The 24154-nt window shown below is 52.1% G+C and overlaps 1 protein-coding gene and 1 long non-coding RNA gene across 6 annotated transcripts; both read right to left on the reverse strand.

The window, feature by feature from the left end:
- Nucleotides 1-683: 683 nt before the first annotated feature.
- LOC133078132 (uncharacterized) lies at nt 684-14519 on the reverse strand. 2 transcript variants are annotated; one of them, XR_009697836.1, is made up of 3 exons: nt 14383-14517; nt 4236-4387; nt 684-2965 (listed from the first exon to the last, which is right to left on the reverse strand). It is a non-coding gene; the product is annotated as an uncharacterized LOC133078132 (long non-coding RNA). The 2 variants fall into 2 exon arrangements; XR_009697837.1 differs by lacking the exon at nt 684-2965 and adding an exon at nt 3230-4102 and having other exon boundaries at nt 14383-14519.
- Nucleotides 14520-15396: 877 nt separating this feature from the next.
- Nucleotides 15397-23861, reverse strand: DYRK1B (dual specificity tyrosine phosphorylation regulated kinase 1B). Of its 4 annotated transcripts, XM_061173414.1 has the most exons (12): nt 22941-23183; nt 21550-21713; nt 20384-20503; nt 20106-20294; nt 19580-19727; nt 18426-18712; nt 17514-17660; nt 17292-17432; nt 16945-16980; nt 16665-16860; nt 16165-16271; nt 15397-16069 (listed from the first exon to the last, which is right to left on the reverse strand). In XM_061173414.1, the coding sequence occupies exons 1-12, from the start codon at nt 23014-23016 to the stop codon at nt 15698-15700; spliced, it is 1983 nt and encodes a 660-aa protein (XP_061029397.1). In that variant the 5' UTR covers nt 23017-23183; the 3' UTR covers nt 15397-15697. The 4 variants fall into 4 exon arrangements, with proteins under 4 accessions (XP_061029397.1, XP_061029399.1, XP_061029398.1 ...); XM_061173416.1 differs by lacking the exon at nt 22941-23183 and adding an exon at nt 23723-23861 and having other exon boundaries at nt 16665-16980; XM_061173415.1 differs by lacking the exon at nt 16945-16980 and having other exon boundaries at nt 22941-23182.
- Nucleotides 23862-24154: the final 293 nt, after the last annotated feature.

The raw sequence follows: 24154 nt of genomic DNA on the forward strand, positions 1-24154 counted from the left end.
AACTCCATGTGCATAACCCCCTGCAGGGACTCTTTGGGCTACAAATAACAGAAAACCCAAATTCAAACTGGCTTAAGCAGAAAAGATATTTATAGACTGATCTAATTGAAACAGGTTAAGTTTGCCTTCAGGTACAGGTGGACCCAGGGCCAAGGAGGTAGCTAGGATTCTCTTTCTCTTTCCGTCTCCCAGCTCTGCCTTCCTTTCTTGTGTTGTCTTCATTCCCAGGCAAGCTCTCCTTTCACAATGGGCCCCTAGCAGCTCTGGCCTTAGATTCTACCAGCTGGGAAACCATATGATAAAAGGAGTTCCCCTTCCCTACTAGCTCAGCAGAAGCCCACCCTGGCTCTCACTGGCCAGGTTCAGATCACAGGCCCATTTCTGAACAGTCATTGTGGTCGGGGAGATGGAAGATTCTCATTAGCCAGGCCTAGGTTATGGGCTCATCCCTAGAGAACCAGCAGGTGGACTTTGCTGCCCCCCAAACACACAGATGAAGAGTGAGGGATAATTTGGGGTGCTGCAACCAGAAATATGAATGGATGTTGGACAGGCCAATATAACCAATGTCCACTACACCACCTTCAAAGGAAGGGGCACCAGGAAGCCAAAGTGTGTGCCCACTCATTAAACACTCGTAAGATGGGTCCAAGCACAGAGATCATGAAAAAAGAGGAAACCCGGAGGTTGATAACACTTTATTATTTCTTTTATACAAAGTAAAGAATTGGGGAAAAAAAAAAAACACTACAGCATTAGAAGTCAGCACAGTGGTTATCCTTGGGGAGAGGGGGGTGTATCAGTTACCTACTGCTGCTTAACAAACCTCCCTAAACTTAGTTCCCCTGTGAAAATTAATAAAAGGAAACCAACTAAAATTGGAGTCAGAGAGGCCTGTAGAGGGAGGTCTCATGCCCTACCACTCATTGTCAATTACCTCAGACAGGAGGAGTACCAATTACCCAGACAGGAAGATGCCAGTTACTGACCCCAGCAGGAAGAGAGGTACCTTGCACTCCCAAACAGGAAGCACAACTACTTTACTACCCTAGCAGGGGGAAGGAAGCCTTCCTTCTTGTCTTGCAACAAGCCCAGCCAATGGAAAACACCACAGCTCAGCCAGTGAGAAGCCAGGGTCACCTCAACTTTTGTTTTCCGCCAATGAACTTTCATTTCTTCCTTGCTGATAACTTCGTTTCCTTGTCCCATCCTCCTTACTACAAAAGCCTTCCATGTTGTGTAACTTCCAGGAATATCTGTCTGCCATATAGAATGCTGCCCAATTCATGAATTTTTAAATAGCGCCAATTAGATCTCAATTTACCCAGGGAAAATTTTTTTCTTTTAAAAGTCTTTATTTTTTTTTAATTGGAGCATAATTGCTTTACAATGTTGGGTTGGTTTCTGCTGTAGAACAAAGTGAATCAGCTATATGTATACATACATCCCCTCCCTCTTGAGCCTCCCTTCCACCCCACCCCCCATAAATTTTGTTTTTTAACACCCCTAAAATGTTAGCAGTTAACTCACTCACCACGTGGTCACCAGTTAAGATGTGTTTGGCTACAGATAAGAGGATCCAAGTCAAAAGGGCTTGAATCAGAAGGAAATGCGTTACTTCACACAGCAAGCACTCCAGAGGCAAGGTGTTTTGGGGGTTGTTAAATTCAAACAGTTAAGAAAATTATATTTTACTTCCAAAAGAATTTTACTTAAAAGTACCTATGTTTATTGAGCGCCAAATAATCACCAGGCATGGAACTGGAACTGGAGACATAGCACAGGAAGCAAAGTCCCTTACCTGGCTCAGTGATTAGGTGGCTCAAGTCCTTTCTTCTGCCTGACCTCCTCAGCATGACAGGTGAGTCACCATATGGTGGCATTTGCCCCCAGCATCACCTCCTTACACAGTATATCCAGAGGCACAACAGGTAGTCTGTTCTGCCCACTCTCCTTTTTAATTCAGCTTTCCTGAGGTATAATTTACGCACAATAAACTATACCCATTTTAACTGCACAGTGCAACCAATCCCAAAAGATTCCCTCTCCCCCTTGCTATTTTAAGATACAGTTTTATCACATATTTTCAAATGCCTAAACAATAATTCGGTGTGCTTGGTTTTGAGCTTTATAAAATAGTATCATCCTATATGAAATCTTCTGAATTTTGCTCCTTTCACACATTATTTTTCTTGTGCACCTGTAGTTCCTTCCTTTTCATTGCTGCATAATATTCCACTGTGTGAATATACAATTTATCCATTCTCCTTTTAGTGGACATCAGGTTTCCGATTTTTTGCTGTCAGTGCTATTACATACTTCCTTGGACATCTCACCTGGTGCATGTGCTGATGAGATTCACAACATGTCTACTGTACACCCAATAAAAGTTAAAGCAGTTCAAAATGCTGCGCTGATGTCAGGGCACATCAAAACAAGACCTCGAGAGCTGGCTTCATGGTCCAGTTCAAGAGTTACAAGTGCGCATGACCCACATCTTACTTGTCATTTCTTAATTCAGTTAACAGATATTACTGACTCTGTGCCAGGTTCTGGAGATAAAAGTGGTGACCAGAACAGACTTTGTCCCCATCCTCATGCATTTATCTTTCTAAAGAGGGAGACAGACATTTATGTCGTGAAAGTGTCCCTCCTACTGTCTCCCTGTGGCTTCTTCTTTGTCTTTGGACATAGAATATCTTTTCTGGTAGGTTCCAGTCTTTTTTTGTTGATGGTTGTTCAGCAGTTAGTTGTGATTTTGATGTTTTCATGAGAGGAGGTGAGCTCAAGTCCTTCTACTCCGCCATCTTGTCTCCAATCTCCGGAAGACAGACGTTTAAGACGCTGACATCACAGATGGTCAGGGCTGGGATGGGGGAAACCCAGAGAGCAGAAGCCCAAAACGGATACCTGACCCACCCTGGGGGCTCAAGGGGGCTTCCTGGAGGAGGAGACATCTTGAGACCTGAAAGATGTGTGCAATTAGTTGTGAAGAGGAGGTAGGGAGAAAGGGGGGGGGGTGCTTCAGAAAGAGGGAAAAGCATGTACAAATGCTTAGAGGTGAGAAAGAGTCTGGCGTGTTCTAGACCAGCACGATCCAAGAGAAACATAATGAGAACCACAGATGTAATTTAAAATTTTCTAGTAGCCACATTAAAAACCAAAAGCCAAAAACCAAAAACAGGTAAAATGAATTTTAATAACATTTTATTTAACCTGATATATCCAAAACATTACCATATTAACATGTGATCAGTATAAAAACTATTAATGAGATTTTTACATGTGCTAAGTCTTTGAAATCTGGCTGGTATTTTACACTTAGAACACATATCAGGTCACACCAGCCACAGTTCAAATCCTTAACAGCCACATGTGGCTGGTGGCTGCCTTACTGAACAGCACAGCAAGAGCCTTGTGACGCGAAGCATTGGCATCATTTGGGAGCCTGTTAGGAATGCAGAACCTCAGGCCCCTCCCCAGACCCACTGACTCAGAATCTGCATTTTAACAAGATCTCACGGGATTTATATGCACATTAGTTTGAGAAAAATGGGTCCAGTTGTGCCTAAAACACTTCTGTGGCTTCCTATTGCCCTCATGATAAACGCCCAGATATTGACCTTGGCAATCATTCATTCATTCCCGTTACTGAGAGCCTACTGTGTGCCAGGCCCTGTGCTGGGTGATGCTGGGGACACAGCAGGGATAAAGACAGACCTGAGTCATGGAGCTCCCAGGCAATTAATAGATAAGTACCCAAATCCCTGTTTCATTTCGACTATGTTAAACATACTGTGCTTGAAGTTACAGAGTGCAAGGGGTGTTACAGGAGGCCTGACCTGGCTTGAGTGGAGGGAGCATCCAGAAAATAATCCAAATAAGGAAGAGGCCACTATCACGGCAGAAAGCCACACATAGATTAAATGTCCCTCTGCAGGGGATGGGCCTGCCAGGCAGCACCAGCCATCCACGGTCACTAGGAGGGCCATTTTCAGGCTTCAGGGCAACGTGGAAAAATGCCCGGGGGTGGGTAGGGTTTCAGGAAATGGGAGAGCCAGGGACGGAGCCAGTGATAGTATCACATCCTGCACAGGTGTGTCTGCATTTGGAAAATGAGGGGAGAGGGAAGAGAGAATCAGGAAGGTGTTCAGTTTGCCAGAAGGGGGAGGACGTGGGGCAGGGAACTGTAGGTCCCCTTTTCTTTAAAGGCAATGTCTTTTAATAAAACATACCTGGATTTGCTTTCAGATTAACTGAGCAGGGGAGGCCAAGGCGCAGGACATGGATGGAACGAGAATGGCCGCATGCCGGTTAACTGCCGAAGCTGCGTGATGGGTGTTCATTAGACTTTTCTCTCTGCTTTTGCGCATGTTTGAAATTTGCCCTTAAAAAAGAAAAGTTAAAAGTGTTTCTCTTTGCAAGTAATTGGGGATGTTGAAAACAGATTTTTGGCAACTAGAAAAGAAAGTCATTTAACCTCTTCTGAAAAGAAGAAATTGCAGTATTCACAACTGTGAACATCTCAGGGGCCTCCCTGGAGGTCCAGTGCTGAGCACTGCGGGCTTGCACTGCGGAGGCCCGGGGTTCAATCCCTAGTCAGGGAACTAAGATCCTGTTAGCTGTGCCGCGAGGCCACAAAAAAAAAAAAAAAAAAAAGAACGAACATGAGCTTCTCCTTTAAGAATGGAGTCCAGGTCCAGGAGGAAGGGGGTTGAAGGCACAGACAACAAAACCAACGGTATTCCTGGGATCAAATTCCTGGGATCAAATCCTGGGATCAAAGCTGCCACTTACTAGCTCTGGAACCTGAAGCAACTGAGTTAAACTCTAAATGCCTCACTGAAAAACTGGGATAATGACAGCAGCTGCCTCCTAAGGGCCATGTGAGGTTATTACTGAATTCATACATGCAAAGGGCTTACACTGGTGCCTGGCATGAAGCAGCGCCATGTAAACGTGGGCAGTGATTATTAAAGCACGTGCCAGCCAGATGTAAAGCTGCAAAAGGTCTCAAAGCAGATGCGTCCATAGTTCCTTTACACAGATTTCACTGATATCAGAGGATAAGACAAGAATTCTCCCAACACCAATGTACTTTAGTAACCTTCCTTTAGACGTACAAAATCCTTTTCTACAAGTCAGTTGTTCCAAATGCTTGTCAAACAATTTATGTCTAAATTACATAAGTCCTGTCTATAATGATAACTGTGAAAATTAACGGTAGAAAGTTCCCTAAGTTGATGTGATTTCGAAAGGAATCTTACAAGCACTCCTCCAAAGTCCAGTCTGAGGTGACTGTTACAGTGTGCTGAGAAACACACCTCTGTTCTCTTCCTGCCTGGCAGGATTTTGTAGGTAATACAAATGATTCTTGAGAGGTCTCTTCCTCTTAGACTCAAACAGCATGTGACTTTCTTCTTGTTTAGTTAACTCTCTCTCCCGCAACAGCTCTTGGTGTGTTATGTTAGTGGTCAGCGAAAACGTGTTTGTTTGTTGCAAAAAAATTTTGCAACTCCCCTACTTCCAACACTCAGAAATGACCACTGGTTACATCTTGTTCATCATCTTTCCAGATGATGTCTGGGAGTGTTTCAAAGTAATATGAGTGGGAAGAAAGTGGGAGGTGTGTGGATTGGGCAGCACTGGCTGGGCTGAAGGTTGCTGGGGCCAAGAGAGGGTCCATGCCGAGGCCCAGGTGAGAGCACTGGCCATGCTCAAGGGAAGAGAGGAAGTTCAGTGTGTCTGCAGCTCAGGCGGCCAGGGAGACAGGCTGAGCGACAGTCAGGGGCCAGATCACACCAAGTCTTCAGCATTAGTCTAAGGAGTTAGGACTTGGTCCTAAGGACTCTGGAGAAACATGGAAAGGCTTCAAGCAGGAAGGCATGATCAGTTCTGTTTCACAAAAATCCCTCAGCTGTCAAGTGGGAGGTGGGTTAAACAGTGAGATGGGAGGCCAGGCAGAGACAAGGTGGGAGAGGACAGGGTTAGCCCAAGGCAGGGCCATGAAAGGCGAGAAGGGGCAGGTAGGAGAAATGTCCAGGAGTCCTAGTGGTCAAGCTCTGGAGGATGACGGGTTGGGCCGCAGGGTGGGGACGGGGAGGGAGGCATCAAGGATGAAGCCCCGGGCTCTCCCTGGGAGCCTGGGGTGTGGAGGTACCACCCCTAAGATAGGGACCTGGAGGCGGAGCAGGTCTGCAGTGTGGGACACGGTGAGTATTAGGGGCGCAGGGATCACCCGGGCCTGAGGGCAGAATGGGGACAGGGCTTCCTGAGGCCTCAGGACCCTGAGGTCTGGGGCCCAGGGAGGAGGTGGAGCTAAGGGCAGAGAGTGGACATCATCAGCACAGAGACAGGAAACAGACCACAGAAGAGGGTAAGACGGCCCGGGGTGGGAGGAGAGAAGAGCCCGCCAGATTTAAGAGGTCGGCGAAAACAGGAACTTCTTGCAAAGAAGCAAGACAGGAGAAAAACCAGGGGACAGGATTGTCGCAGAAACCCGGGAGAGAGTATCCTTACGGAAGCTGGGAATGGCCAACACTGCCAATTCCTGCCAAGACGGCCCATAAGATGAACACCAAAAAGTGCCCACTGAGCCAGGTTTCTCATTGCCAGAGAAAGAAGTTACAAAGAAAATGAGGGGGGAAGGTGAGAATGAACCCTCTGGAGATGGATTAGTCAGAGATAGCAGTATGGACTGAGGTTTATTTTTATACAAGATATCTATATCTGTATATACACACACACAGAAATATAGATGTGTGTATCCATGGGTTTGTACACATACATTTTCCCCAGCTCTGTCAGCTGAGAGGGACTAGAAACAGGACACCTCAGCAGCAATGACCACACTCAGTGTCCAGACCTTGGTTTCTAATACCATTCTCCATCAAAGGAACCAGGGCTCCCTGGAAAGGGGCTGATTCTAGGGCTGGGGCTAGGGCTAGGAAAATGCCACGTAAGCCTGGAGCATCTTATGGTGCCAAAAAGTAAGGAAGTGCTCAGGAAAAAAAAAGAATAAAAAGAATAAAGAATACAGAGCCAACCTGAAAGAGCCCCTAGGGCCAAAACTGGAACAATTTGAGTGAAAAAGTTAATTATGATAGTATTGGGTTATACCCAAAGAATAAAATAAATACCCATGAGTCCATACTGATATAAATTAATGATTATACAAATAAAATAAATGGGGTAGAAGGGACAAACCTTCCTACAGAAGAATTCCCAGTAATTCATGTAGGAGAAATGAGGAAAAGAGAAAAGTATCATTAGAACACCACAGTAATGATTTTTGCAGGCAAGGTCCACAGATGAATGCCAAAATTAGCGGGTGGAACTTTGAGGAGAAATAGGACATTTGCACAGCCTCAAAAGATCTTCCCGTGTTTATCAATTACTGTAGTGGTTTTGACAATATGAACACAAATTCTTTGATATTTTCCCTCCAGGAACTGGAGCTTACGGGCTGGATTTTGTGACCTGCTTCTAAACAGCATAAGGGAAGGGAAAACCTGTCAGATTACCAGTTGAGAAACCTGGCAGACACCGCTGCAACGAAGTGATCCGGGTTACCATCACCTGAGTGATATTCTTCCCCAAACGTACAATCCCGGTCTAACCATGAGAAAAACATTAGACAATCATTAGACAATCCCAGACTGAGGGACATTCTACAAAACACCTGACCGGTACTCCTCAAAACTGTCAAGGTCATGGAAAACAAGGACTGAGAAACCGTCACAGATTGGAAGAGACCAAGGAGACAGGATGAATAAACGCAACAGGGTACCCTGGATTGCATCCTGGAACAGAAAAAGAACATTAGTGGAAAAACGGGTGGAATATGAACGAAGTCGGGAGTTTCAGTAGTAGAATACTAATCAATGTTCATTTCTTAGTTTTGACAAATGTACTGCAATTAAGTAAGATGCCAACATTAGGGGACGCTGAGTGTAAGGTATATGGGAAGTCTCTGTACTATCTTTGCAACGGTTCTGTAAATCTAAAGTTATTAAAAAAAAAAAAATTTAAAGTATCTACTAACTGGGCTACAAGCAGTCACCGGCAGAGTCCCGAACTCCCTTCATCTGACTCTTCAGGTCTCATCTCATGGGGTCTCTACTCCAGGAAGTCCTCCCTGATACCTTCAACTAGGTCAGGTGCTTCCTCTGGGCTCCCCCTTCCCACCCTGACCCCATCTGGTAAGGGGTAGTCCCCCCTCATGTGTGCTCTGTGAGGGCAGCATGGAGGCTATCTCAGTCATCGCTGTGTGTCCCTTACTGTGGGAGCACCCCCAGGTGGCAGAAGCTGTGCTGGAGCCCCACCACCTCTCCCAACCCGACCCTAACCCTTCTGAGCCAGAGCCTGCCGGACCCCACCTTCCTGGTTTCCCCTGCCCCATCACCCAACCCAGGATGAGTCTAAGGCTACGTAAATGGTCTGTCCCACCCACCTACCAAAACAGGGTCAAATCACGCCCAACGCCTGCCCATAATACACCAACTATCAGGAACACTGTGTGAAGATCTGAGGCGACCGCCCAGCCCACAGCCCTTCCCAGCAGACAGACATCACTGTAGGAATCCTCTAGCTACAGCGGGTTGAGCAGGATTGGATGCTGGACCCCAGCAATCAGAGTTCTGTCTGGGGGAGTTTGGAATGGGGACAGAAGGGCTGTGGGGCACTGCACTGGAAGGTCGCATAAAGTCAGGGCAAGAGCCCACCCAGGGCCAGCCCAGCTGCCTGCAAACAGAGGAAGCAGCAGATGCAAAGAGCAGCGGAGACCACAGGGCCTGGGGAAGGAGGGAAGCAGAGTCGCTGCCCCAAGTTCTGACTCTATTCTGATCTCGGGAGGCCCTGGTCCATTTCTTTGTCATCACCCGCAACCAATCCATCGTGGGTTCTGCCTTCAAAGTGCATCCAGACGACTGCTCACGCCTGCCTATGCCCTGGTCCAGGCCACCGTCATCTCTCGCCTAGACGACTGCAGTAACCTCCCCACAGAGCTCGCTGCTCCCACTCCCAGACCTCAGTGCCACCCACACTCCCTTCCTTAGTGATCTCATCCTGGGCCTTACTACCGTGAAAATGCCAATGACTCCCAAGTTTGTATCTCCAGCCCAGAACTCGCCCCTGGATGCCAGACTCCTGTATCGTGCTGCTTGCTCATCCCGCTGGGACGCTTACCATGTCCACAGGCTCCCACAGCTACAGGCCCTCTGCTCAGGCTAAAAATCTTACGGTCGTTGACTCCCCTTTCTCCCCCCACACCTAAATCCTGCCCACTCCTTCCTTCAAATTACACCCCCAAACCAACCACATCTGCCCACTTCCACTGCTACCACGCTGGCCAAGCCACCATCGTCTCTCGGCTGCACTAGTGCAGCAGCCTCTTCGCTGGAGCCCTGCGTCCACCTTGGTGCCCATATGGCAGCCAGAGGAATCCCGTTAGGACGGGAGATCACATCACTCTTCAGCTCAGGATGCTCCAACTGCTTCCCATCTCACTGCCAATCAAGTTCAAGCCCTTCCCAAGGCCCATCCAGCCCCGCAGGCCCCCTTGCCCTCATCTCCCTCCCGCTCAACGGGCTCAGTCTGGTCCACTTCACTCCTTTCTGCTCCTCCCACACACCGAGCACACCTCAGGGCCTTTGAACTTGCTGTTTGTACCACTTGGAATGTCCTTCTTCCCAAAACAGGCGCACAGCTGGCTTCCTCCCTTTTTTGTCAGGTCCCTCCACCAATAACATTTCCTCAAGGATATCTTATTGAACCCCTCCACCTGAAATAGCAGCTCTTGTCACTCTCTATCCCTATCCTCAGCCTTCATAGCTCATATCACTAATATTAATCTTTAAAAATTATCTACCTTCGGGGCTTCCCTGGTGGCGCAGCGGTTAAGAATCCGCCTGCCAATGCAGGGGACACGGGTTCGAGCCCTGGTCTGGGAAGACCCCACATGCTGCGGAGCAACTAAGCCCGTGCGCCACAACTACTGAGCCTGCGCTCTGGAGCCCGCGAGCCACAACTACTGAGCCCGTGTGCCACAACTACTGAAGCCCGTGTGCCTAGAGCCCGTGCTCCGCAACAAGAGAAGCCACTGCAATGAGAAGCCTGCACACCGCAATGAAGAGTAGCCCCCGCTCGCCGCAACTAGAGAAAGCCCGCGCACAGCAACGAAGACCCAACGCATACAAAAATAAAATAAATAAATTTATTTTTAAAAAAAATCGTCTACCTTCCCCACTAGAATGTAAGTTCCACGAGGACAGGGCTTTTGAGGGTCTTGTTCACCATTATAATACCAGCACCTAAAACAGTGCTTTAAACAGTATTTCATATCTGATGAATCAACAAATAACAGAACCCAGGAATCAGGATGTTGGTTCCAAGTAACAGAAAGCCCAATTCAACTGGGCTTAAATGATTAAAAAAAAAAAAGATTTATTGGATTCCCTAATAAGAAAGTCCTGAAGTAACTCATTTCAGGTGAAGCCTGATCCAGCACTTTGACAACATCACCAAGGACCTGATGCCTTTCTGTCTCTCCACTAGGCCTTCCAAGAAAATAGCTTCATCCTTGTGGCCACAACACACTTGGATGCGTGCTTTGTAGTAATTATCATCCCTGCTGTATATTAGATGTTTGCCCCCTGTCAGACCCTGTGCTCCTCACAATAATCCTCTGAGATGAAAAGTATTATAATTTCCATTTTACAGTGAAGAAATTGAACCTCAGAAAGGTGAAGGCACTTATTTAAAATCATACCGCTAGTAACTAGGTTAATAACGCTCTAATTCCTTTTACTATCACTTAACAATCATGGAAATTTTAACGCTGATGAACATGCTGCTGATAATAGCTATCACATGCTCAGCACTTACTATGTGTCAGGTATCTTGCTAGTACTCCACTAACTTCTCTGTGCCCTGGTTCCCTCTACATGTAAAGGAAATAATAATATTACCACATAGAATGACTATGAGGATTAAATGAGCTAATACATAAAATGGTAAGATCTCAAAAAACATTTGTTTGTTTCAGTTACCTATTGCTGGGTAACAAGTCATCCTCAAAACACAGTGGCTTAAAATAGCAACCATTTATTTGCTTCCAATTCTGTAGTTTGGACAAGGCTCTGACTCAGGATGCCTCGTCTCAACGCCACATGGTGTCAGCTGGGAGCTGGGCTAGACTATCTAAGATGGCATCACTCGTGTGATTTAGCACATCGGCTAAAACAGTGGAAGAGGTGGGGGATAACTGGGCCTCTCTCTTTCCACATCTCTCTCCAGTGAGGGAGCTGGACTTCTTTCTACGGTGGCCCAGGGCTCCAAGAGAGTAAAAAAGCACAGCTGCCAGGCCCCTTAAGGCCCAGGCCTCCCAACCAGCAGAGCATCACTTCCACTGCATTCTGTGGGTCAAAACAACTCACAGACCAGCCCAGATTAAAAGGGAGGAGGAGACCCCACCTCTTCATGGGAGAAGCAGGAAAGAACACGCGGTCTTCTTTAGTAGCAGCCTCCTCACTGGTCTACTTCAATCCTTAATCCCCTATAGCCAATTCCCCACACTACAGCCTGGGGGAGTTTTTAACACACAGTAACCAACCATGCCTGCTTCCACTGTTTAAAATTCTTCTACAACTTCCCTGGGAATTCCGGGAAGCCGCGTGGAGAGGCCAAAAAAAAAAAAAAATCTTCTACAACTTCCCACTGCACGTGGGGGTAAGGACACAGACTCCTTACAGGATCCACATGGTCTGGCCTCTTGCTCCCCCTCAGCCTCTAGGTTCCAAGCACCACACACACACTTACCTCTTAGCAAAGTTAATGCCTACCCCATCACCTCAAACCTCACTTCCTAGGGTCCAGATTAGACTTCCTGTTAAGTGCTCTTATGACACTCTACCTTTCTCTGTAATTTCATATTTGCGTGGTAAATTGACAATCTGAACCTCCACCCCGGAGACTGTGAGCTCTCTGGGGAGAGGGAAACTGTTTTGTTCTCTGCTGTATTCTCAATCCTGAGCACAAAGCAGAGGCAAGATGAAATGTTTGTTGAATGTCTGAGACCTCAGAAAACTTTAAGGCAGCCCCTTAAGGTTCTGTGCATAGGGGATCAACAGAGTCCCTAGAATACTAGGATCGGGAATTGTACTACTGAAATCATCCATCCATTCATTCAATAAATAGTTATTGAGCCTGTACTACATGTCAAGAGCTCTTCTAGGTGCTAGACATAAAGCATGGAGTAGACAAAAGCTCCTGTCCTCATGAAGCTCATGATCTACTACGGGGGGAGACAGACAGTAAACAAGATAAATAGATTATGCAACGTGTTAAGCAGTGATATGATTAATCCTAAGGAAAAAGCTAAAGAGAAGACAGATATGAATTTTTTTTTAATAAATTTATTTATTTTTGGCTGCGTTGGGTCTTTGTTGCTGCGCATGGGCTTTCTCTAGTTGCAGCGAGCGGGGGCTGCTCTTTGTTGCGGTGCGCGGGCTTCTCACTGCAGTGGCTTCTCGTTTCAGGGCACGGGCTCTAGGCACGCGGGCCTCAGTAGTTGTGGCGCACAGGCTTAGTTGCTCCGCGGCATGTGGGATCTTCCCGGACCAGGGCTCGAACCCATGTCCCCTGCATTGGCAGGTGGAGTCTTCACCACTGCGCCACCAGGGAAGCCCAGATACAAATATTTGTGGCACCATTCTAGAAGAGTGGTCAAGAAAGATCTCAAGGAGAAAGTAACATCTGAGTAAAGACCTAAAGGAGATGATGGTGGTGAGCCTTGACTATTCGGGAGAAGAGTGTTCAACGTAAAGAGAACAACAAGTGCAGAGGCCCTGAGGCCAGTGTGGCTGGAACAGAGGGAACAAGGAGAAGGGAATATATGATGTCAGGCCACAGGGACAGATAATGCAGGGCCTTGCGGGCCATGGAGAGGAACGTGGCATTTACTTTCTGTGAGATGGAACCACAGGGTACCGAGCAGGGAAGGGATGTGACCAGACCCAGGTGTTCACAGTGTCCCTTTGGCTGCATGTGAGAAACAGACAGTGGGGAGCAAATAGACCACTGAGGTCTAGGCAGGAGATAAGGGTGGACAGGGCCAGGGTGACAGGAGTGGAGGTGGGAAGAAATGGTCCGATTCTGAATATCCTTTGAAGGTATTTGCTGATGGACCAGACATGGATAAAAGACAAAGAGGGGAACCAAGGACTACTCCCAAGCTTTTGGTCTGAAAAGAATGGAGGTGGCATTTAGTGAGAATGTTTGGGGAAAAAACCAGGAATTCAATTTCGCAAAGATTACTCTCAATATCTCTAGATATCCAGGAGGAGATTATCATGTTGGCAGTCAGTCAACAGGCCAGGAGAGGGGTTCTGGGCTAGAAACAGAAATTGGGAATATATATTTCCATGCTCATCACAAATTCCTCACAGGACCCACATGATTTGACTCCTGCTGATGTCTTGAGGTTCATCCTGCACCTTGCTAAGTCAATAGTTCACACACAAATCCTGAGCCCTCCACTTCCTAGCCATGTGATCCTGGGCAAGTTACTTAATTTTCTCTACCATTAGTAATCTTATTTGCAAAAGGGAGATCATAGTAGTACCTGCTTCCTACGACCGTTCATTCAAAAAAAAAGTTTTATAAGCATTTTTGATATGTCAGGCACTGTCCCACAGTGCTGGAGAGATCCCTTTCGCGCCCGTCTTCGCCTCCCTCTCCCACACAGCCTGTCAACTCAGCCTTCTGGAAGTCTCCCCCACCGACATTCATCCTCCCCTCCCATCCAAGGCCCCTGCCCTGCTCCATCCCCGACATCTCCTGCCTAGGATACCACAGCTGTCATCCTGGGCTCCCAGACCCTAGTCTTTTTCCCGTCAATCTATTCCCAGCTGGCAGCAAATTGGGCCCCTTCCCTTCTGGAAATCCCTCCGTGGCTCCTCACTGCCCTCAGGACAAAGTCCAAACTCCTTAAAGAGCCCATAAAATCTTCCACGATCTAATTCACACAGCATTTTCAATAAGATTTGCACCAACACCAATCACCTGCAGAACATTCACACACCAGGCTATTTCTCATCGTTGCCTTTGCGCAAGCCATTCCACCGCAATACCGCCACCCCCAAACGTCCCTCCGTCTTCAGGTCTCAGCTCAGACAGCACCTCCTCCCCCGGCAAGGTTTCCCTACCGGTGCCGGGCCTGGGTTCTCTCCGCGTTTCACGCTGCCTCCGTTAGCGAACACATGCAGGCCCGTAATGGGGCCTTTGCCCGTCTCTCCTACTGACTGGGGCTTCCCGCGAGCCGGACCCAACACAGAGGCTAGTGACGCCCCACGTGGTGGGGCCGCTTCGGGCCTCCGCGCTTACCTCCTGTTCGGTGACTATGAACGCCTAACCTGCGCGCTCTCCCGGCACAGCGCAGTCACCCACCTTCCGCAAGACTTAAGAGAACTCAATACTCCCGCAGAGGCTGGCCAAAGCCACCCAATCACCGCCTTCTCCTCCTCTACAGCCCGCCTTAAGCATCCGGGCTCCGGCTGCTTCTGACTGCCGATTCGCTACCTGAGAACCCGCCCCTAAACACGTGAGCGAAAAGACTTCTGGTCTTTGTAGTTCAGCAACGAAAACAGAGAGAAGAAATTGCCAAATAGAACTCCATTTCCCAGGAAGCGCCGCGCCCCGGTGGCGGGGGACGATACCCTTTGATCCTGGCGGCTCTTGATTGGCCGGTTAGAGACAGAAGTTTCCAAATTACCATGGAAACAGGCCCACTTACCTGGAACCCCGGGAATATCTTTTTGCCTGAGAATCTTAAAATGCTTTGCTCCACAGTGGTTCCGAAGAGTGAGACAAGACGTGTGGGGGGTAAATTCTGTACCCACCGCCTGCCTGCCATTCCCCAGGTGGCACCAATAAGGCCTGCTACATGCACTCAGCACCTACCGGATGCCTGGCAAAATGAGCCATGCCTGTGCGGACTCTGTGGAAGCCCTGGCTTATTAGCGCAAAACCTGATGTTTCCCAGAGACAGGCCAGAGCTGGGCCTTTACCTTTCAAGGTCTCAGTTTACCCTAGAAAAAGCAAGTGTGGGCTAGCATCCTATCCAGGATTTCTGTCTAGGATTCCACAGCCCCAGACCTCCTGCAGCCCCATGCCTGCACCAATAGCCATAACCTCCCCAGGGACCAGGGACTCATCCCACACGACAAAGCTCTTCCAGCACCCCTTCCCCAAACACCGTTCCCCACCACGCCTCTGAGGGCTGGGTGAGGGGAGCCGAGGGCCTGCAAACGCTCAGCCGGGAATGTGAGAAAGCTCTTTACTGGGGGGTACAGCAAGGAGGAGCAAGGCCATCTCCCCCTACCTGCCCCCACCCCCTCCTAGGGCCCTGGGGTGAGAGGGACTCTCCCCCTCCCCGCACTGGACCACCACTGTCTTTGGTACAATAAATAGAAAACAAGGGGAGAGAAGGGACCAAGGGTCCAGTCCTTAGTGGGGAGGTGAGGCTAAACCCCTCTCCTTGAACCCCTGCCCCAGGCCCCAATCAGTGCAGGCCTCACCCACCCCGGCTGGGTAGCAGCAATTCCAGTCAACGGGAGAGATGAGGATGGGAGCCCAGGGCCCCCAGATTGGGTGGGTGGGGGGGTATGGCTTCAGGAGGGGCCCCAGGGAGGGGGCAGGGTCATGAGCTGGCTGCCGTGCTCTGGGGTATACCACAGAGGCCCAAGTGAGGCCCCAGAGTGGCAGGGTCATCAGGGGGTGGGAGGGGTGGACGACCTCCTGTCATCCGAGTCCGGAGGGCTGAGGCAGCCGGGTGCTGGGGGGCAGGTGCTGGGTGAGGCTGGGAGCAGTCCGGAGGGCCGCCCACCAGGCTCACATCCATCAGCTCCGGGGGTGGTGGCGAGGTTGGTGACGGGGGACGGCCAAGGCATCGGGGTTGAGGGGGTAACTGGGCCCCGGCCCCTGGCAGTGATGAGGCAGAGGCAGGGGCCTGATGTGTCTTGTGCGGCACATCACCCCCTGCCCAGGGGCGCAGTGGCTGGGAGGGCGGGACCTAAAGGAGCAAAGGAACAGTTGGTGATGCAGACCTAGGTCCTGAAGCCCCAGACACTCCACCACCCACTTCCAAAGTCCCCAAGGTCCCATTACCTGGGGGCTGTTCATCTCACAGTCAGTGATGGGGGGCCCAGGGCCCCCACAATATCGGTTGCTATAGCGGTAGGTCCGGTTGTCACTGGAGGAGCCACTGGAGCCTCCTGGAAGTGCCAGGGAAAGAGAGGAGAGGCCTTAAGCGAGGAAAGGTAGGGCTGGGTTTTCAGGTGGCTGAGTCTGGTTCATGGTCCAGGCCCAGGTCTGGGCTTTGGGGCCAGCACCCAGTCGAAGGATCAGACCCAATTTTGAGATCAGGGGTCAGAGTTCAGTTTGCGGGGTCAAAGAGTCAGAACCAGTTTTAGAGATCTGAACCCAAGCTCAGTTTCAGAGACCAAATCAGGGCCAGTCTGAGCTCGCCTACCCCACCCATTCTGGAGTTGAGGATCATGCAGTTTCATAGCTCTAGGTGAAGGCCCAGTGACAAGGCCGCCACCAGATCAGGCCAAACCAGAGCTGCCCCGACCCCTGTTCTACCCCATCTGGCACTGAGCACCCACCAGAGCTGGAGATGGAGCTGGCGGTGCTGGAAGAGGGGCAGGTATCGAGGGGCGCGGGCGAGGTGGAGGCACTGCTGCCTGCCGGGCCCGTGTTGGTGGCCTCATCAGCCGTGCGGCGGAAGAAGCCGTGCTGCAGAGCCCCCAGTGGGCTGATGCGGGCGGCGGGCTCATACTCCAGCATGCGCAGCACCAGGTCCTGGAAGCGGAGGTAGTCGGCGGGGCTGTGGCCCGGCTCCCCCGCCCGCCGGCCCCCGGGCCCGCCCGTCTGCACGCCCAGCACCTCCTGCAGCCGCCGTGTCCCGGGGCCCTGGTAATCCTGGCAGGGGGAGGTGGGAGGGGGGGCAAGAGAGTGGCCGTCAGTGGGCAGGAGGGGCAGGGAGACACACACGGGGAAACAGAGGCACAGGAGAGAAAGTGGAAAGAGAGGAGCTAAGAAGAGTTGTGGGGTGGGTAGTAGGAGAGATGGGGTGGGTGGGGGAGGAAGGAAAGGACAGACGGGGTGGAGGGAAGAGGAAGGAAGGGAAAGACACAAGGGCAGGGAAGCAGGGAGAGAGGGAGAAGGGAGCCCCAAGTGTGAGAGTGAGGGGCCACCGGGGTAGGAGGAGCGGCATGGGGCAGGGGCCGCACCTTCCTGAGTTCCTTTGTCCTTCGCAGGGTCCAGCCGCCCCCAGGCAGCCGCTCGAAGTACTTTCGAGCCTTGGGTGCCTGGTCCAGCATGGGGGCTGGTGGGATGCCCAGCACCTCCACAATCCGGTTCATCTGGTCCACCTGAGAGCAGGCAGGCAGTCAGGATCATCAGGCCGGCCAGGCCTCCACCCCCTCCAGCACACCCCCTCCTCAGGAGCACACCTCGTTGGAACCACTGAAGAGGGGCTCTCCAGTGTGCATCTCCACCAGGATGCAGCCCAGGGACCACATGTCAATGGCCAAGTCGTAGGGTGTGCCCAGCAGCACCTCGGGAGAACGGTAGAAACGGCTCTGGATGTACTGGTAGATCTGGGGGAGGAGAGAGGGCAATAGTCAGAGGTCCCGCCTCCCGGACTCGTACCAGTGACACCCACACAGCTAGGAAGACTGACTAAGGACAGGTCTCCTGCCCCCAAAACTGGGGACGGGGGTCTCCAAACCCTGATGTTATCAACACCAGCTTTCCAGGAGTCACTACCACTATCTTATTCATCGGCTTCAGGAGTCTCTGCTGGCCTAATCTGATCCTGATCTCCATTTCTGCTGGCCTGATCCTGAGCCCCTCTTGGTCACCAGAGGCTGGGAGTCTGTAAACCTAGGCCCTTCCCACCCTCCCAAACTGGACACTTTTCAAACCACTACCAGCATCATCTTAAATGCCAGCTCACAGGAAGCTGCAAAGCTGAAGAGCCCCACCCCCTTCCATCCCCAGCTTTAAGAGCACAGGGTAAACAAAACTTTGCAATCTACCACGCCAGGCTCAAAGCCACCCAACTCCCCCTCTCCCCCCGTACAATCTGGCAGCCTCAAAACTGGCTTGTTCTCCCAGGCTCCACTCCTCCCTTTCCTTCCGGCTGTATACCCTGTGGCCCTCTCCCTCACCCACTGGCCCCACCCTCCGTACCCGCAGACACCCCCATCCCAAGCACTATCCCTCAGGCATCGGCCACTTCAAGCTGCACATTACGATCCCAACCCCTCCTAGCCTCGCCCCTTGCTTGGCCCCAGGCCACCAGTTGGCCCCGCCCACAGTCTGGCCACACCCACACCACTGGCCCCGCCCCGGGGCCGCACCCGCTGGCCAAGCTGGCAGGAGCTGCCGAAGTCCACGATTTTGATGGCGCTGCGCTTGGGGTTGCAGAGCAGGATGTTCTCGGGCTTGAGGTCGCAGTGAATGATGCTGAGCTCGGGCGTGGCCAGGAAGAGCAGCGCCGTGCAGAGCTGCTGCGCTAGCTTCCGCGTCAGGTTCAGCGAGACGCCACGGAAGTGCGTGTTGCGCAGGAGGTCGTATAGGTTGTAGGAAAGCAGCTCGAACACCAGGCACAGGTGGTTCCGGAACATGAAGTGCCGCTTCAGGTGCACTGCCAGGAAGAGGACGGAAATGGGCCGAGGGAGAAGAAACTGAGGCTCAGAGAGGGCCAGCGGCGGCCTGGAGCCCACGCTCATAAGGAGAGAGGCTGGAACCAGATCTGTGTCTCTGCTTCTGGAGCACAGGCCAAACTGTGGCGTGCCCACAGGTACCAGCTGCTAATCAGGATGTTTTTATATGTCTATAACTTGTTTCACACAGGAAGTTAATTTTCTTTTCAAGTCTCTGTCAAACTTCCTGATTAAACCAAAGAGAAAGTTTCCATTTGGTGCTGATGGGTTTTTAACACCATCCTACACTTCCTCATTTAATTTTATAATATTGTTTTAGTCTCAGTTCTGTTTATTTTTGTGACAAGGGATGCTTGCTTTCCATTTACTGTAAGGATGTATATTTTCCTTTTAAAAGAAACACACTCCTTAAATCCACTTGCTTTTTCTAAGAGGAATCAGTACAGGAAAGAGGAAAAAGACTGGCATAGATGTTAAGAGTAAAGGCTCTGGAGTCCACTGCCTGGTTAAATTATAGCTCTACTGAGTACAAACACTGCGACCTTCTCCAAGTGACAGCACCTAAGTGCCTCTGTTTTTTCATCTCCAAGCTGTGGGCAATGATAATGGGGCTGCGGTGCGGGTTAAACAAGTGAATTTATGTAAAGTTCTCACAACAGAGCCTGACCCTTAGTGAGCACGGGATAAACTCTGACCAGCGTTCTCATGTGAATAGGGTAGACATCCTGAAAGTGGCAGGAGAAATCACTGATGTCAGGGAATTACAGACCAAACCCTGCCCTGAAGACACCAGCCCCTTCCTGTACCGAGGGTGCCCCATCCCCAGGCAGCTCTGCCCCAGGCCTCACCTATGTAGTACTTCATCTCTGTGTCATGCTGGTTCATCAGCTCCAGCAGCCGCAGCTCAATCTGGGCCTGGTTCAGGAAGGCCTTTTTGTTCTTGATGATCTTGATGGCCACCAGCTCCTGGGTCTGATGATCATAGGCTTTCACCACCTGTGACCACAGGCATGTCACAAAGTGAGGGAATGGGGGCGTGGAGGACAGAGCCAGGTACCGCGACTCTTCTCCCTCCAGTAAGGAGACCCACCAATATCACCGTAACACTAATAACTCAATTTGAGTGTTCACCAACAGTCAGACACGAGTGTGAACACTGGACATGAGATAACACAACCTTATGTGGAGAGTCCTGTTATTTGCACTATTTTATAGAAAAGGAAACTGAGGCACAGGTAACCAAGTGATTGCACTGGGGTGAGTGGCCCAGCACGGAACTTGAAGCCACTGAACCACTGGCTGTGTGGGTCAATATCAGTGGGTGCCCGTACCTCCTAACCCCTGGATCAGGGTCGGGTGGGGGGCATCCCGCACCTGGCCAAAGGAGCCTTTGCCAATGAGTGAGTCAATCTCATAGCGCTCCAGCCAGCGCTCGCCACTGCGCACGATGTAGTCATGGTTGTCATCGTCATAACCGTGGTTCAGGACCTTTTTCTCCTTCTTGGTGCTCGAGTCCTGAGGTGGCACCTGCTGGGCCCGCCGCTTCTTCTTCGCATAGTATACCTGCCCGGCCGGCCGGGAGATGAGGACTGGTGAGTGACCGATGCCAGGACCCCTCAGCACCCAGCCGGTGTCCCCCACCCCCTGCCCACCTCATTGATGTGCTTGTAGGTCTTGATGAGGTCCACGGAGAGCTTGCGCAGCGGGGCTGAGGTCGCGTCTCGGAAGGCCAGGGGCAGCCTCCGCGGCAGTAGCCGCCCATCAGGCAATACCTGGGGGAGGCGGGGTGACGGGTGAGCACTGAGCACAGGCCTTCACCTCTGACCTCAAGGGGGAGAACTGCATGGGCAGCTGGCTCATCATTTCCACACACATTATTTAGTTGGTCACTGTCTGACGACCCCACTAGAATAGAAACTCCCCAAGGGCAGAAACTTTATCTTGCTCTTGCTTTATCTCCCGTGCCTGGAGCAGGGCCTGGCACATAGTGGGTGTTCGTTAGAAATCTGCTGAGTGAATGAACTATTTACCCCTGATCTTTCATCACATACCTTTACTCTTTTCTAAACACCTCAGTGGGAGAGATCGGATAGAAAACCTGGGCTCTGACCCTCCCAATCCTTCACCTGAGACCATCCATTTTGGGTATCCCATGTTGAGGAGCTCCCTATCTTGCTTTATCCTCATCCCTTGGGGCCTTCCTAACCCTCACCCCCCACTCTGTGCATCTTTGACCAGTTTTCTCATCCTAAGGATCTTGGATCTGGGTCCAGGACCCTGGACCTCCTACTCCATCCTGCTTCAAGCTCTACAGTTTAGAGCCTTAACAGTCTACCCTTGGAGGTCTTTACCCTGTGCCCCCAGGCCTTGCTGGCTCCAAGACCCTGCAGCTCAACCTTCTTCCCTTTCAACCCCTCCAGATCTTTCACTCTGGACTTTTTTTTTTTCCCTTAATGAACATTTATTGAGTGCTTGCTATGTGCCAGACACTGTTCTCAGCATTTCCAATTGCATTTCATTAACTTGTTTAATCCTCACAACAACCCTGTGAGGTAGGTGTCATTATAGGCCGCATTTGACAGACCAGGAAACTGAAACACGGAGAACCTAAGTAATATAACCGTGGTGCCAGGATTTGAACCCAGGCTCTCCAAACCCCGACTCCGCCAGCAACTGCTCTATACCTTCCACTCCCATGGCACCCTTCATGCTCCTGGGAGACTGTCCTGGGCAACCACACCATCTTTTTGGCCCCAAGATCCTTCTATCCCAGCCTCCCCCGACCCCCAGGCAGGTGAGGATCCAGCTGGACGCGTACCTGCGTGTGCTCCTGGGGCCCCGGGAAGCCAGAGAAGGGACCATGGCCCGGTGGGACGGCCATGGTGGGCTCAGAGGGCCGCAGGGGAGTGAGGCCTGGAGCGGGAGCCCGGCCGGGGGGCGCCTTCTCGCATCCTGCACCTCGGCTGCCACCGCCGCTGAGACCTGAGAGCGGGCGGGAGGCGGGGGAACAACATGGAACAAGGGGATGTGTTGGGCAGTACCAAGCGGGAAAGAGGAGGACAACACAGAGAAGGCAGGGCACAGAGTGAGGAAGAAAAGGGTACGACACGGCAGCAGGTGGCAATGAAGAGAGGGGACAGAGAGAAGTGGTGGGGGGGGCACAGCGGAGTCCCCAACAAATGATTACAAAATAAATGAAGTAGGCAGCACAAAGAGAGGAACATGGAAAAGGGAATGATTGGGAGCCAGGCAGGGATGTGGGCCATGACAGGAAAGGACAGAAAGACACGAATAATTGCGGGAGAGGAAGAGGAGAGAAACCACAGACAGTACAGGGAGTAGGGTTCACTCTTCTCTCTGCATTTCTACTCACGGCCCTCCCCAGGGCCCCTCACACAAGATCCCACCATCCTGTAGTCTTCCCTGAACGTCACGACCTCTTACCACAGCAAGGTCCCTCCACTTCAAGATCTACCCTTCCCAGTTGGTAGATCCCCCCAAACCACATGAGAGTCTTCTGGGCCCCCTCCAAACCACAGCAGGGTCCTCAGGGACCTCCTGATCACACCAAGGTTATCTGAGGACCCCTTCATAACAGGGTCCTAACCCTATGGCATTCTCACCCACCAGGGTACACCCTTCCCAGGGGACCCTCCCCATATGGTGCTAAGACCTCTTCCCTATCATTTCCTCCCACTGGGGACCACCCCTCCGTAATTTCCCAAACCATACTCCAGTTCCCCCATGCCACATCAGGGCCCTTCCCCACATTACTCCAAGCCCCCGCCCACCCCCAATCAAGGCCCATTCCTTCTGACGGAAGCAAGGGGGAGGCGTTCCTTCCCACGGTTTAGAGTGGATGGTCCTTGTCTCCCCTACCCTGGCTCCTACCCCCACCCTCCCTAATCGTTATTCCTGTCAGGGCCCTTTCTCCAGTCACTCCTCTACACCAGGGTCAATCCACAACTGTGCCCATTCCTAGAAGGCCCCCATAGGTAAATTCCCCAAATATCACAGAGTTCTCCCCTTCCAGAGCATCTATCACACCAAAATCCTCTCCCCACGGGCCTTCTCCCATGTCAATCCTCTTCCCCTATGCCAAGCCTTGCCACTCCACGACCCCTCCTCTCTTGGAACTCCCCCACAAAACAATCTCTTCCTCGGGGCCCTCCCACACCAGGACCCTCTCTCCCAGCCCCCACCCCCTACCCGGGTCGGGGCTGGCGCGCCCACGGGGGGCTGGGGCGCGGTGGGGCCCCCAGTGGGGTGGGCGAGCGGCCAGCATGGCGGCGGTGTCTGTGGTGAGAAGACGGCCGCCTGTCCCGGCCCGGCCGGCCCGGCAAGCCCCGCGGCGGGGAGGACAAGCGGGACAGGCGGCTCGGTGGGTGACAACAGCAGCAGCCGCCGCCCCGCCAAGGGCGGGGAGAGGAGGGGACGAGGGTCAGCCCGGGGCACGCGGGGGAAGGGGAAAGCAGGTGGACGGGGGAGGGGCGGGTTAACCCTCGCCCCGCCAGCACCGCCCCGCGCAGCCACCCGCCCCAGGGGACCCCAGCGTCCCGCCCCCCAACACTGGAGGCCCGCCGGGGCTCCGCTGGCCCCGGCGGGCGGGGCCGGACAGAGCTTGGCAGTCCACACCTACGATGGCAACAACCTTGCCATTGGCTGCTACTGCCAAGAGCTCAACCAATTACAGTCCAGGAGAGCTGTTGCTAGGCGACGAGGATGCGGCCGGCGGAGCCGAGCCCAAACAAAGAGCGGGAGTGAGGCCCGGCTACCCCCTCCCAGCCTCCCTCCCAAGACTGCTACCTCGGGGCTCGGCCCCTTCCAGGAATCCGACTAAGAATAGCCAGGCAAGGCCTGCACCTGCCCACCGCCCCCCTCCTCTTCTCCCTCGGCCTCATGCTAAATCTCGCGGCGGCGCGGGCAGGGCGGGTCCCGTACTACCCCCCTCCCGAGAGCGCGTGCTGCCCCGCCCGTAGCCGCGTCGTTACCTGAGGGCGCGGGCAAGGGAACTCAAACTGCTCGGGAAGCCCGAGCTCAGTCCTGCCCACTGGCTGAAGATATCCGGCAGACGCAGCGAGCCAGGGCCCCGATTACCCAGTAATGCAACCAACAAAATGGCGACCACAACAAACCGGCACCCCCCCCCCCTCCCCGCCCCGGACTCCGCCTCCCGCCCGCCCAATCTGTTTCCCCCTCACGTGACCCAGGGCAACACTCCGCGCCTGCGCTCAGAGGAGCTTACCGGGATCTACACGCAGGGAGCAACCAACCCCGCCCAAGCGCCGAAATCCACGTTACGGCTGCGCAGGAGGCAGCTAAGATAAGAGCATGCGCTGTATGACCGGATGAGAACGCCCGCCCCCACCAACACGCAAGTTGACCGAGGGCGCATGCGCCCTGTTGATAGAGGTCGCCAAGCA

This window comes from Eubalaena glacialis, chromosome 18 (genome assembly GCF_028564815.1).
Source record: "Eubalaena glacialis isolate mEubGla1 chromosome 18, mEubGla1.1.hap2.+ XY, whole genome shotgun sequence".
Classification (NCBI taxonomy): Eukaryota; Metazoa; Chordata; class Mammalia; order Artiodactyla; family Balaenidae; genus Eubalaena; species Eubalaena glacialis.

Coding starts and splice junctions, on each gene's coding strand:
- DYRK1B (XM_061173413.1), bottom strand. CDS start 23,016: ATGCTGGCCGCTCGCCCACCCCACTGGGGGCCCCACCGCGCCCCAGCC. Junction 18,713..19,579: donor AGAGATGAAGTACTACATAG/GTGAGGCCTGGG, acceptor TCTTCCTGGCAG/TGCACCTGAAGCGGCACTTC. Junction 16,981..17,291: donor GGACAAAGGAACTCAGGAAG/GTGCGGCCCCTG, acceptor TCCCCCTGCCAG/GATTACCAGGGCCCCGGGAC.